Below are 13,051 nucleotides of genomic sequence, written 5' to 3' on the forward strand. Positions count from 1 at the left end.
CTACGTAAAAGGTAGGCCTAAATTCGTGTTAGACTCTGTATATTATAGTTACAAACTTCGAAGGATGGGTTAGCTGGGGTGGCTTTTGCTTTCCAATTACTCCCAATGAAGAGTGGATGAAGATATCTTGATATCTTCCAGGTATTTGTATCACGTATATTACTCCAATGTTTTATTATGTTCAAGAGATATATCTGATATTGTTACATCGGTTTGTTCCACTTATAATACAAGCATGCTTAGATACTTTGGCTCTGCTGTAAAAGGCACAGGAAGCGGAAACTAAAAACAACCAAGGGAGCATGCGCGGTAGTCAATTGACCGACGTATCGATTTGTGAGTTTCGCACTGGGATGCACCTTCGAGATAAGATTTAGTACTGTAGAATACAGTAATCTGATAACCACTGAGGGACAACAAAACGGATACAACACGAACATAACACGCTTTTGGCAACTGGGATCTACCCTTTATACAGTGGCAGAACAGTGTTCTTGGAACAGGTGCCCGCTCGTGAGGCGGGTTTGACAGCAGCTGACAGTGAAGAATTTCTGAAACGTGGGCAATTCAGCAGTGTAGCATTTTCAAGTGACGCGCGCCCTTGGACATATTACCCTCCACAATGAGTAGGCAGCCAACACGGAATGATTCGTTCAAATGTTCAGGAACTGGATCTTAGAACCATGGGTAACGGATGAGTCTTTGACGGAGGCTTCTGTGTATTGACAGTTACAACGGCTGTAGCGGTTGTAACAGGTGGCTGGTAGTACAGCTCACTGTTTACAGTGAGTGACCCCCTAGGGTCAGAGGCCTTCCACTGTAGTACTGCTGTCACCTTGTAGACTGTAGTTTATTTGTTACATTATGGTTTTGGTGTCAAAATGATGTCCTTCATGTCGAAGAAAAAGAAGTATAAATTTCAAGTTACCCTAGTTGTAGAGGAGCTGTCATCAATGACATTCCCCAATGGAATATTTTTTGCCAAAGTCCGACTGCACGAAGGAGGAAATTTCTTGGACCACTCTTCTCGGTAAGGCTTCAAGTTTCGTTTGATACTTTTCATGAGTCTGATAACACTGTTGCTACTGAGGCTGATGAGAGTAAAATGTTATACCCAACTCATAGATGCCACTTCATTTATATCAATCGTAAATAAACTTTTCATAAATAGGTGAAGGTGTATAATATTATATCTTTACTCTCTGTCTGGTGCTGTTTTTCTTTAAAACAGGCAACATGATAGACAATTAGATTTTCTGTTATGAAAATAAGCTTTTGTTTTGTCATATTTATCATTACATAGTAATGAAAACAACACACCCTGTGACATGTAAACATGCTGTATTTAGTGCTGATTATCACCAAAGATTGATTGTGTTGGTGTTAATCATAAATATGACCTAAAGTTGATTATAGTGGGTTTGATAGTTTTGAAATTTCACTTAAGTATTCATGCTTCTGTATTTTGATACTTAAATATAAAATAAATACTAGTTCATATAAATAATAGATAAACTTGTAGTCCAGCCATGGCCTACATAGAGATGATGTACACCTTGGTATAAGAGCACACCTTGGACTAAGTAAATGCCTTACAAACTCAGATAAATATCCGTTGATGTTTGATTGCCAAGGTAGACATGGTAGATCTGTCTGTTACGTTTCAGGATCTAAGATCTTCTATCATGTTATATTGGTAGTGAATTTCCCAAGTTACAAAAAAAGAATAGTTTTCATACTTGCATATGATGATATTGGTTTTTTTTCAGTACTATCATCATGATAATTTTTGTCAAAGATATAACTGGTGATATAACTGATTATATTTTCTTTACAATCAAATTGATTGTCAAACATTAATGGGAGAGTAATGTGGTAGTCCTCTTCTACTCGCTCACTCATGAAGTATCTATGTACCAGGTTACTGCTTGTGAGCGGTTCAATGGCTACTTTGCCTCTTAGAACTCAGAATGCCTGAATTCCATTCTTCCAGTGGCTGAACACTGTTTCAGCCCATTGGAGGATACTTGAATCAGTAGTAAAGCTCCCTCTCCCTCTCCTTCTCTCTCTCTCTTTCACTCTTATATGCTGAAGGAATAGTGTGACAAGAGTGTTTGCTTTCATACTAAATCCTAATGCAGGTAGCCTAATGGTTGAAGCATTGTTTCTTGTTGAAAGGAGTTCAATCACACGATTACTCCTCCATCAAACCACCGTAACTCTCTGTTTATGAGTGACCACAGAGTTTGTTTACTAAAAGTAGGTATGTTGCTGCGAATCAAGTTAGTGGCCAAGAGAATTACACAAGGTGTAATTGATTGAACTTTTGTATTGTACTAAATTGACAGCTGTTCAACAAACACTGCAATTACCACCTTAATTTATTTGTTGTTAGTTACACACAGGCTAAACAGACTTATGATACTTCATTATTACGCGTGAACAAACTCATTTGGCTGGAGTTATGAGATGCCATAGAGTGGTTACGTGTCTTGTATAGAGTTTAAACATGAAACTGCAACACTACGTCACATTTGGGAATATGTGAATATGTGAACCAGAGAAGAAGTCCCTTGTAGATGTCCTTATGGATGTCCTTATAGGTGTCCTTATGGATGTCCTTATGGATGTCCTTATGGATGTCCTTGTAGGTGTCCTTATGGATGTCCTTATGGATGTCTGTATAGGTGTCCTTATGGATGTCCTTATGGATGTCCTTGTAGGTGTCCTTATGGATGTCCTTATGGATGTCTGTATAGGTGTCCTTATAGATGTCCTTATGGATGTCCTTATGGATATCCTTATAGATGAAGTGTTTGTTAATCAAAAATCTCAATGGTGACAGAATTTTTCTTGCTGCTGTGTTGGTAACTGTCACTTATATCAAGTTGACAAGAACACACATAAATTGACAATGACAGCGACAATGCTTTATGACCCACATTAGGGAATTTCGTTTTCCATTTGAAAGTGCACCGTAGATTAAATAGATACATGACACATGTAGCTGGAATATTGCTGAATGTGATGTAAACCTAGTCACACTCACTCACTCACTCACTCACTCACTCACTTGTGTATTTATTTAAGCAAATTGTATCTCTTAATGAGTTCAGTTTGTTATTTGTGATCACTTGAATCTAATATTCATGACATTTTATGAAGGAATGAAGGAATGTTTATTCCTGATTTTGTGTGCTTTTAATCGAAGTGACACATACTAACTTAAAGAATATGACCAAGCCAGGCAGTAAAACCATCAACACTTAGTGGCCACCAGTGATTGTCATGACACATTAACATTGTCAAGATGGTGGAACATGTCCAAGTATATATTGTTATTGATTCACTGAGTATGATCGCTGTTTTGTATTCATTGCCCAATATTTGTGATGTGTGTCATATTTGCTCCATAGTAGATTGTTGTAGTACTGGGGGCAATGAATGTTATTGTGATCCCATGGGATTTATGTCTTTTACCATTTTATACAATGGATAGACATTAGTATGTTGCTAGACTAATGCTTTGTGTCAGAATATATAATATTATATAACAAACAAACCCATTTTAATTGAAAAGGAGCACCAGGGAGATCAATGATTCAGAACCTGGGGAAATCTAGACTTGCTTCATTTAGCATGTTTAGGGCTTTAGCACTGCAGAGAGGGTTGGCAATAGGGAAAACAATGTGGTTCAGGGTCCATAAGACTATATTTTGGATGCTTTAGTAACATTTAGAGAGGTGACTTCTCTCCACACTTTTGAGAACTAAAGTGTTTCATATCAGTACCCTACAATCATTTTTTTGCCCAAAGCTTTTAACATGTTTTAATGTGTTAAATGTTAAAAGAACCACACTAAAATTCAGTAGTTCATGGGAACAAGTCGTAATAAACCCTTTGAACATAATCATTGATACATCAGGTTATATATTATGTATGCTTTGTTAGTAGAAGAATTGACTTCAGCTGATAAACACCTACTATTATGCATGCTTCAGTTGTTTTGTTGTCCGAGTCATGGCTGTTGTTTCAGCATCAATATGTAGGTTTGAATGAGGATAGAAAAATAATGGAAATGTTTTGTGTATTTAAGTGACCTAAATGTGGAAACAGAATAATTTCGGATGGAAATTCTTTGACTTATTGAAACCATCTTTTGTTTAAACATGTTTTGGTTGAATTTTGTGAATTTAATTTTTCATGGATTTTTATCACAGGATAGTACGTACTAATAGATAAAAGGAAGACTTTTCATGTAATATTGAGGGGGTTTGGCTTAGCCAAGCACTTAATGTGTTCACTCCTTATGGCAAAGGACCTGGTTCGGATCCACTCTGTGGTATAATATGTGTAGCTTATTCTGGTGGAGCCCTCGCTCACTCACTCACTCACTCAATCACTCAATCACTCACTCAATCACTCACTCACTCACTCACTTTATTTTAAACTAGATTTTTGGTACACTGATGTAAATCTGTAGTTATTTCTTCAACCACTGATAAATGATACATGCTGCAAGTGTTTGTCATGTTACACTACCCAAACACGTCAACAACATACATATTTAATTACGAATCAGTGAGACATAACGCCTTGTTTATGTATTATTCATTGGGTTAATGTATGTGTGACAAAGTCAAGAAACCTAAGCCAGAAAAGATGTTATTATTCATAGTGTTGTTATTCTGTTGTTTATCTTTATTTTCCCTGGGTACAATGTATGCAGCCTGGTGTCCTGCCCTGATATTGCAGGAATATTGCTAAAAGCAGCATAAAACTGTATTCACTAGGTTTTTTTCCCCTATTTTCATGGTATTTGTAATCTAGCCTGTTTCTCGAAACCCAAGAATCAAATACAGATGAGACCTCTGTGACTGGAGGATACTTAGTGAAATATGATAGTTTCTCATGTCCTTGTCAGGTTAAGTAGGACAGCGTTACTGAATATCTTGCTGTTCTTTCCATTTATTGAATGAATAGAGCTACTTATCCTGTTAGGTGTTGGGTTATCATGAAACAAAGTACTCTTTTAAAAGTGTTATCATCTTACTACAAGGGGCGGCTTAACCAGGCTGGTTGGTTGGGTTGTTTATCACCACGCTTAGTAATTTTTCAGCTATTTGGTTGTGGCAGTCTGTAAATCCAGATATCAACAGCATGATCATGGATCTACAGATTTTGACGACAACCAAGTCAGCGAGTCTGACCACCTGAGGCTGCTAGTTACCTCTTGCAACAAGCATTAGTTACTGAAGACCATTTCAAACCTGCAGCTTCACAGACTATTAGCCAGGTAGAACAAGATATGGCTTGTACTATGTATATAGATTTACTTACATGAAAATATTATGTAGTTGTAATCAAGAATCGTTGTGCGAAAGTTGCAAATGTTATGCGTAGCATTGTTGTGCTATTGGGTAGAATTTCAAATATAAACTAAACCACATGATCCATAGAGTACATTGAATCAATCTGTGAATCTTTTGAATCAAACACTTTGTGAAATCTTGATATTTTCTAATGTCATTGTTACTAAATACATTTTGTTTGTTGCAAAATGACAAGAGTTACTTAACTTGTGATGTGTCACCTTTTAATTTCTGGTGTGTTCATTAAACAGCCGTTTTTTAAAGGTATTATTATCATCTGACTAATGAGAGTGGCTTTGCCCGGTAGAACAAGAGATGTCTAGTACTGAGTACACAGATAAATGTACAGTGTCTTACAAATGCAACGAGCATGGTGAACCTGCATGGACTTCATCATGATGTCCCAGTGCTTAGATTGATGCTCATTATATCAATCACCAGATTGTCTGGTCACTTAACTTAGACATTGTCGTGTGTGGTTTTCAACAGTGAACTATCAAACTTATTGACTTGAAGTTCATGAGATAGCTAGACCTTCCTGGTGGCAGTTTGATAGCCTAGTAGTTCAAGCACATGCTGACCATGCAGAAGTCTTGGGTTCTATTCCCCACATGGGCATAAAGTGTGGAGCCCGTTTTTGGTGTTCCGTTCTGTGATGTTGGAATATTGCTATAACTATACTCACTCACTCACTCACTCATGGACCAAGATTCTCACATCCAAGGTAACAAGACATCGATTCAGTCATAAATAGAAGCATAAGTCGTTAATGAGTGACACTGCGGCGGAGGTTGCCCAGGAATGCTGATGGCTGACAATGTACTATACAATGTCTAGTGAGCATGAGATAAGCCTCTTACAACATGTACAAAAGATTACCAATTCTAGTTCCAGCCATGTTCCTCTGTACATGGCTGCAGGGTCATGAACCTTTGCTAAACACATTTTCGTTGCAGGCTCTTACCTTATAGCGACTATGCTTATCGTAAGAGGTGACGAACAGGATCGGGTTGTCAGGCTTGCTGACTAAATTAACACATTGCATCAGTTCCGAATTGTGCAGGTCGATGCTCATGCTGTTGATCACTGGAATGTTTGGTTCAGACTTGATTATATACAGACCACCACCATAAAGCTGGAATATTGTGGAGTGTGGCCAAAAAACTAAACTCACTCACTCACTCACTCACTCACTTTATACTAGCTTATAATGCTGACATTTACTGACATGTAACTGACGATTTGGGAGACTTGGTTTTTGAATTTCTGAAGGCCATTTATGGTGTGCCCTGACGTAATATTGCTTGAACTTTGCACAACACATCACACATCAGGTAGAATAACACTTTGTGTCTGAGTATATATAATTTTGAATGAAACAAACAATTTCTTCAAATTTGTTACAAGCCCAAGTAAGATCGGAGATTGAGAACCTGGGAAGGAAATGTAGACTTGCTTCCTTTGGCCACTACAGAAGTGGCTTGGCATATGATAAAATAATACAGTAAGGGACTGTGAGACTGCGAATCCAGACTAACAGGGCCATTACTTATACTTAGAGAGCTAACCATATAAGACTAGATTTATTTAGCTCAGCAAGAAATGGGTGCCCCAGGGCTTAGCTGAAACTGTTTTGGTCAGTATTTAATTTGCAAGTTATTGATCCCTTTCCTGACATAGACTGTGGTGTGGTGACTCACTACCAGCTGTGTGTTGCCTGTCGAAATGCTTATGTAGGATGTTCCAAGGTAAATATGTTAGGGGCCTATAGCAGGGGGAGACCTTGGTTTCTTTCATAATAGCATTGCAAAGATGCGTGTTGTAGTTTCATAGAGTAATTATTCAAATATGTATTGACTATGTTCTTGTCTTACAGTTTTAAGTGTTTTTGACATGAATATCTTCGCAGCTATTGTATGTTGCTATGTGTAGGGCAGGTTTTACAAGCATAGAGAGGTTTGAATAAGGGATGCCTTATGCACAAGGTAGAAGATCTCTTTTCTTTTCAACTAGTGACATCAACAGGTGTCCCATAGCCACTGACAGCAGTTGAAAAACACATTTACCAGACACTCATGACTGAGTGGATTTTTTCGGTCAGTCAAGTAAATATCCACACGCTACAGCAGTGCCAAACTACTGAAATGTTTTGATATTCATGTATGTATTCTAAATTCTAGTGATGAAACAAAAATGCAATTACTACCAATTAAGACAAAGAAACCAAATTGTTAATAATTATTGTGGTCAAGTGAAATTAATATTCAGCAAGTGGATTTTGAATGTTTGGTGGACCTTTGTCCTGCGGAGTTTCGAAAGAGTTTGCAACCCCTGTTGCAGCTCGAGATTAAGTGAATATCAATGGGAAATATTCACATATTCTTTGGCTGTTTTGAATGTTTGTACATGGTACTGTCAGTCGTTAGTGCTTAGTTGTCTCCCTTGGGTGTGCAAGAAACACCACTCACTCACTTTCTTACTCACTCGCTCCAGTAAGTGTTTTTGTATCCGTTGAATGCTGCTGAAAAATCCGCTTGTGATTCCAGGATGATATTACATTCATCAATATGCAGAACGTGGCCACAATATTTTGGCCCTAAAATCTCTCTTCTGTTTGTAGTTTGGGTAAATTAGCTATATTTAGCAATATGTTTCAATACAGACATGGAACGGAATATTGACGTGTTAATACTGCAATAAATCCATTGCCACACAGGCCACATGATATAGTGGTTATTGATAAAATTAGAAATGCATGGAAAGATGGATATTCTCCACAGTCCATGACTGCCATAACAATTCCTTGTTAAGCACCAAGGCATACAGTCTTTGTGTAATTTCAGTCTGTTGGCTTGGTTGATTTTGTGCTTCAAATCTGCCTAAATCTAGTAAATCTGACCCTAAAAGTAAAATTTCAAAAACTGAAATTGTCACTTTTTTACAAGCGTATACATCACCAAAGATGAGGTAAGCAATGGTAAAAGTTAGGTGTGCTAGTATCTGTAACATTTCTGTAAAACTGAGCTCTGTTCTTTGATTATCTGAATGATATAAGTATGGAATGATTAATAATTTTAAAAAGTCAACATATCTCTATCCTTTCAAGTGAGTGAGTTTTGTTTATGATGCTTTTAGCAATATTCAAGTAATATCACTGTGAGGACAGCTGAAATGAGCTTCACATATTGTACACCATTGTAACCGCTAAACTGTAACATTTTGTGCTTTCAGTGTCCAAAATGCATTGTATTGTGCTGTGATGGAAAGCTTGAAATTGCAATAGCTCTGTTCCTTAGGCCAGAAGCCACACATAGCAATAATATCTTTTAACCAAATTCTTAACATATTTAACCAATAATGAATGTACTTCATGACATAATTCGATCAACAGATTCAGAAACTGAAAAAGGTTTTATCCATTATTATGAAAAGGAAGGACGAGCTGGCTCATGCTAACGACACTGACCGAATTTGAAAATGGATTTAAAAGTATTCTCGTCGGCACTCTAAAATTCCAAAAACCACATGAACAATGATTTTGAGTTTCAGTGCATGACACTAATCATATTTCTATCCCTGGTTTTCAGCAAGCATGAATAATGTAAAAGGTGAAAGATATTTTTGTTTTTGGAAGTTCCACGTCATTCTGACAGCTGTCATTTCATTTCAAGGTGCCTTTCCACATCTGTGATAAATTGGAAATTTTAAAAAATTTTAAATTTGGTTTATGATGTCCGAATAGACCAATATTTGCATTTAGTTTAACATGTAAAAGAATGCAAAAAAAGTGTTGGAGTACAATTTGGTTATGTTTTAGTTTCATGAAGAATGTATAAAGTGAGTAGACTTGTAAACCAAATTCAGCAACACAACAGCTTAATTCCTGCACTGTGAAATGTTGGTGGGGTAGTCTCGTGGTTAAAGCGTTCGTCCTGCCAATGACTCAAGTTCAGTTCCCCACATGGGTACAGTGTGTGTCAGAAGCCCAATTCTGGTGTCCCTTCCTGTCATATTGCTTGAATAAAGCGTTGTAAAACTAAACTCATTCACTGACTCCAGCAATATGTATGTAGGAGGTTCACGTTACAAGCATGGAATTAAACAGGATCTCTAGCTTGACCTGGTCTAAAAAGAATAGTACAGATCCTCAGTGGCGCTAACACAGTGATAAAACTGGAACATGTATGCATAAAACAGTGAATGATTATCTACTTGCTTCAAATGAAAACTTGTACCAGGCAACAAGCAGTAGCATTTTTGAATCCCTGATATCACAAGAACATCGAAGTTAACTTCTTTAAGTTAAGAAACACCTGAATAGTTGATGTGTATGATCACCTGATTCGTTCACATTGGTGTGTTTGATTTGATTAACTATAAAGTTATGAAAGAAGCAAGTGTTCCTTAACTTCTGTTGTGTAGTATATTATCGATACTTCAGATGGGTGAGATAATGATGATCTGATGCACACTGAAAACCCAGACTGTCAGTGTTGCTGGGTGTACTGTGTTCCTTAACTTCTGTTGTGTAGTATATTATCCATTCTTCGGATGGGTGGGATAATGATGATCTGATGCACACTGAAAACCCAGACTGTCAGTGTTGCTGGGTGTACTGTGTTCCTTAACTTCTGTTGTGTAGTATATTATCCATTCTTCGGATGGGTGGGATAATGATAATCTGATGCACATTGAAAACCCAGACTGTCAGTGTTGCTGGGTGTACTCTATGTATTCTACTGTATGGGTTCATGTCATCGGTCTGGTCACAGTGACCGAGTCACCCGGCCAAGGTGACAGTTATTAGGCATGCAAAAGTTCCCTGGGATTTATTGAGGCATTATGAGAAAAAGATATTTAGCACATGCATGTCTAGACTAAGTTTTTGAAAATATATAATTTGATTGTAACAAATAAATCCATTTAAACTGATAATGAGCCTCAGGGAGACCAGAAATTCAGGAAATGGAATCTAGACTTGCTTTTTTTAGGGATTAGCATTACAGGGAGGGCCAGGCTGTAGGGAAAATAATATGGTTCAGGGATTGTGAGACAGACTAAAGGTTACCCTGCGAGTCAAGACCTGAGTGATCTAGACTTGCTTTATTTTGTTCTTTAGGATTGCAGGGAAGGCTAGGCTGTAGGGAAAATATTCAGGGACTGTGATACAGACTACAGGATGTCCTGCAAGGCAGCAAGTATTCAGGATTAGGGATGCAACAAATGCACTAAATGGCAAAGATAATACATCCTAATGGTTAAAGCATCTGCTTGTCATGCCGAAGACGTGGGCACAGTGTTTAAAGCCCATTTCTGGTGTCCCGTGCCATGTGATATTGCTGGAATGTTGCTAAAAGCAGTGTAATACCATATTCACTCACTGGCTCAATATATTCAGTGAAACAATAACTGAATATGTTACTTTTTTAGACTGTCTTGATTGTGGCAGTTTATCGCAATGCCCAATGCATTAAATATATGAGCATTGACAATGTTCAGCCTAGCTGGTTATATTCTATTTGCGTATGTTATTTTGATAAATAATAAATTCAGCTGGAAACATTCCTGCTTATAAATTCATTAATATTTTTTTCCCCATGACCATCAATAATGAATTGTATATATAGGATCTGTTTCGATTCATCAAATATAAATATAAATTCTCCAACTGGAATTTAAGAAAATCTGAGTCAGGTTAACAAATTTGTTTCAAGGATATTGCTCAGTTTAATGGATTGTTTTACCTTTAACTGAATATTGTTTTAAGTGCATAGAATATAACAATATAAGGACTAGTTCTGGACAGAAGGACAACTGCTGTTGTTTTTGTGCAAAATGTCCTACCCAGGACAAATATGAAATTCCCAGATAAATCTCCATAACCAATGCATGTGAATAAAAAGGGAATTCCTTCTTCCTCGGGCTGATATTTGGTAGCACTACGTGACACTGGAAAAACTATTTAGAGAGTTGATTGGTACTTTAACAAATTAAAGCTCAAAGGATTGTTGTTGGTACAGGTACAACAGAAATACACAGAAATATACCTCCAATAAAGTCAAAGTGCAGAAACGTACCCATTTCCCTACAAGTTGACAGAGTCCATATTCCACAATAGAAACCATATGTAGTTGTTCCCCTTCAAATAATTGTGAGTGGTATTGTGGACAATGGAATATTTATTTCTGTTTGACATTTCTTACATAATGCAATCAAATCATTTAGTACAACACTATGACAATTCCAGTCAAGAAAAATATGTAGCGCTGAATCATCATAGGGTACGTTTCTGCGTTCTTATTTAGGCAATTGGTACAGAAACGTACCTGAGGTACCTATGCCGACAATAGCCTCATCAGCCAAATTTAACATTGACTGAAATGTCCTTAGAACAGGTTCAAAGGTAAAAGCTTTACATTGCTTTTAGTAACATTCCTGTAACAATGATTAAAATATTGTAATTACAGCTTCAAAGGTAAAAGTGTTACATTTCTTTTAGCAATATTCCAGCAACATCATGGTAGGGACTCCCAAGATGGACCTCACACCTTGAACCCATGTAGGGAATCAAACCCGCCTTTCTGTGTGACAAGCTAGCGCCTTAAGGCTTAAACACTCTGCAATATTCCAGCAACGTCATGGTAGGGACTCCCAAAATGGACCTCACACCTTGAACCCATGTAGGGAATCAAACCTGCCTTTCTGTGTGACGAGCTAACGCCTTAAGGCTTAAACACTCTGCAATATTCCAGCAACATCATGGTAGGGACTCCCAAAATGGCCCTCACACCTTGAACCCATGTAGGGAATCAAACCTGCCTTTTTGTGTGACGAGCTAACGCCTTTAGGCTTAAACACTCTGCAACCAGACCGCCCCCGAAAAAATGTCAAACTTTTAAAGAGTTCATGACTTTGGCTTTGTGATAAAACATTTTACTACTGGACAGAGGCCAGTCACTATGATAGACATGTCACATGATAAGCAACTGAAACCATGTGTAATGAGATTATGGACTTTGGCAAACAATATGGAGGATCAGCTGAAGCTCAGACCGTAATTGTGTACATTGTTCATCATCTTGATCATGTTCTTCTGTCCAACTATCCATGAAACGACATGTGCCTCATTACCTTCTGCTATGTCCACATCATGTCATTTAGTTTATCCATACATATTTATCTTTGTAAAAAAGATCTGTCTTTTGGGGAAAATATATATTTCTTAATGTCATATAGCTCCAGGCATTTCAAAATTCCTGCATGCATTACATAGCTGGGTCTCAAATGACAATGTTGTTTTGTTCATATGTTGTTGGACAGGTAGACTAACATTTAGTCTACAAAATGAAGGTAGAGAATACACATCCACGAATCATGTAGGAAAGATTCAAACGGAGCCTGTAGACTAACACTTAGTCTCTGAATATATATATAATTTTGATAGTAATGCGTAACGTCATTTCAATTGAAAAGGGCTTAGTGAGATGGGATGTTCAAAATCTGAACCTGGGGAATCCAGACTTGCTTTCTTTAGGACTTTGGCATTGCTTGGAAGGCTAGGCTAGCCAGGGAAATGATATGCTTCAGGGACTGTGAGATAGACAAAGGGAGTCTGGTACACTGATGTATGCTTTATACGCCCATTTTAAGGGGCATGGGGATAGACGGTTAGGCAAGAG

The 13,051-nt window shown here is 37.5% G+C and overlaps 1 protein-coding gene across 4 annotated transcripts in view; it reads left to right on the plus strand.

Moving 5' to 3' along the window:
• The first annotated feature begins 312 nt into the window (after window positions 1-312).
• LOC137273472 (early estrogen-induced gene 1 protein-like) overlaps window positions 313-13,051 on the plus strand; it is a 63,073-nt gene continuing 50,334 nt past the window's right edge. For all 4 annotated transcript variants that reach the window (XM_067806173.1, XM_067806174.1, XM_067806175.1 and 1 more), the window contains exon 1: window positions 313-1,030. In XM_067806173.1, the coding sequence (XP_067662274.1) occupies window positions 882-1,030 (149 nt within the window). In that variant the 5' untranslated portion in view covers window positions 313-881. The remainder of the gene's footprint in view (window positions 1,031-13,051) is intronic.

The sequence above is a fragment of the Haliotis asinina genome, chromosome 2, assembly GCF_037392515.1.
Source record: "Haliotis asinina isolate JCU_RB_2024 chromosome 2, JCU_Hal_asi_v2, whole genome shotgun sequence".
Classification (NCBI taxonomy): domain Eukaryota; kingdom Metazoa; phylum Mollusca; class Gastropoda; order Lepetellida; family Haliotidae; genus Haliotis; species Haliotis asinina.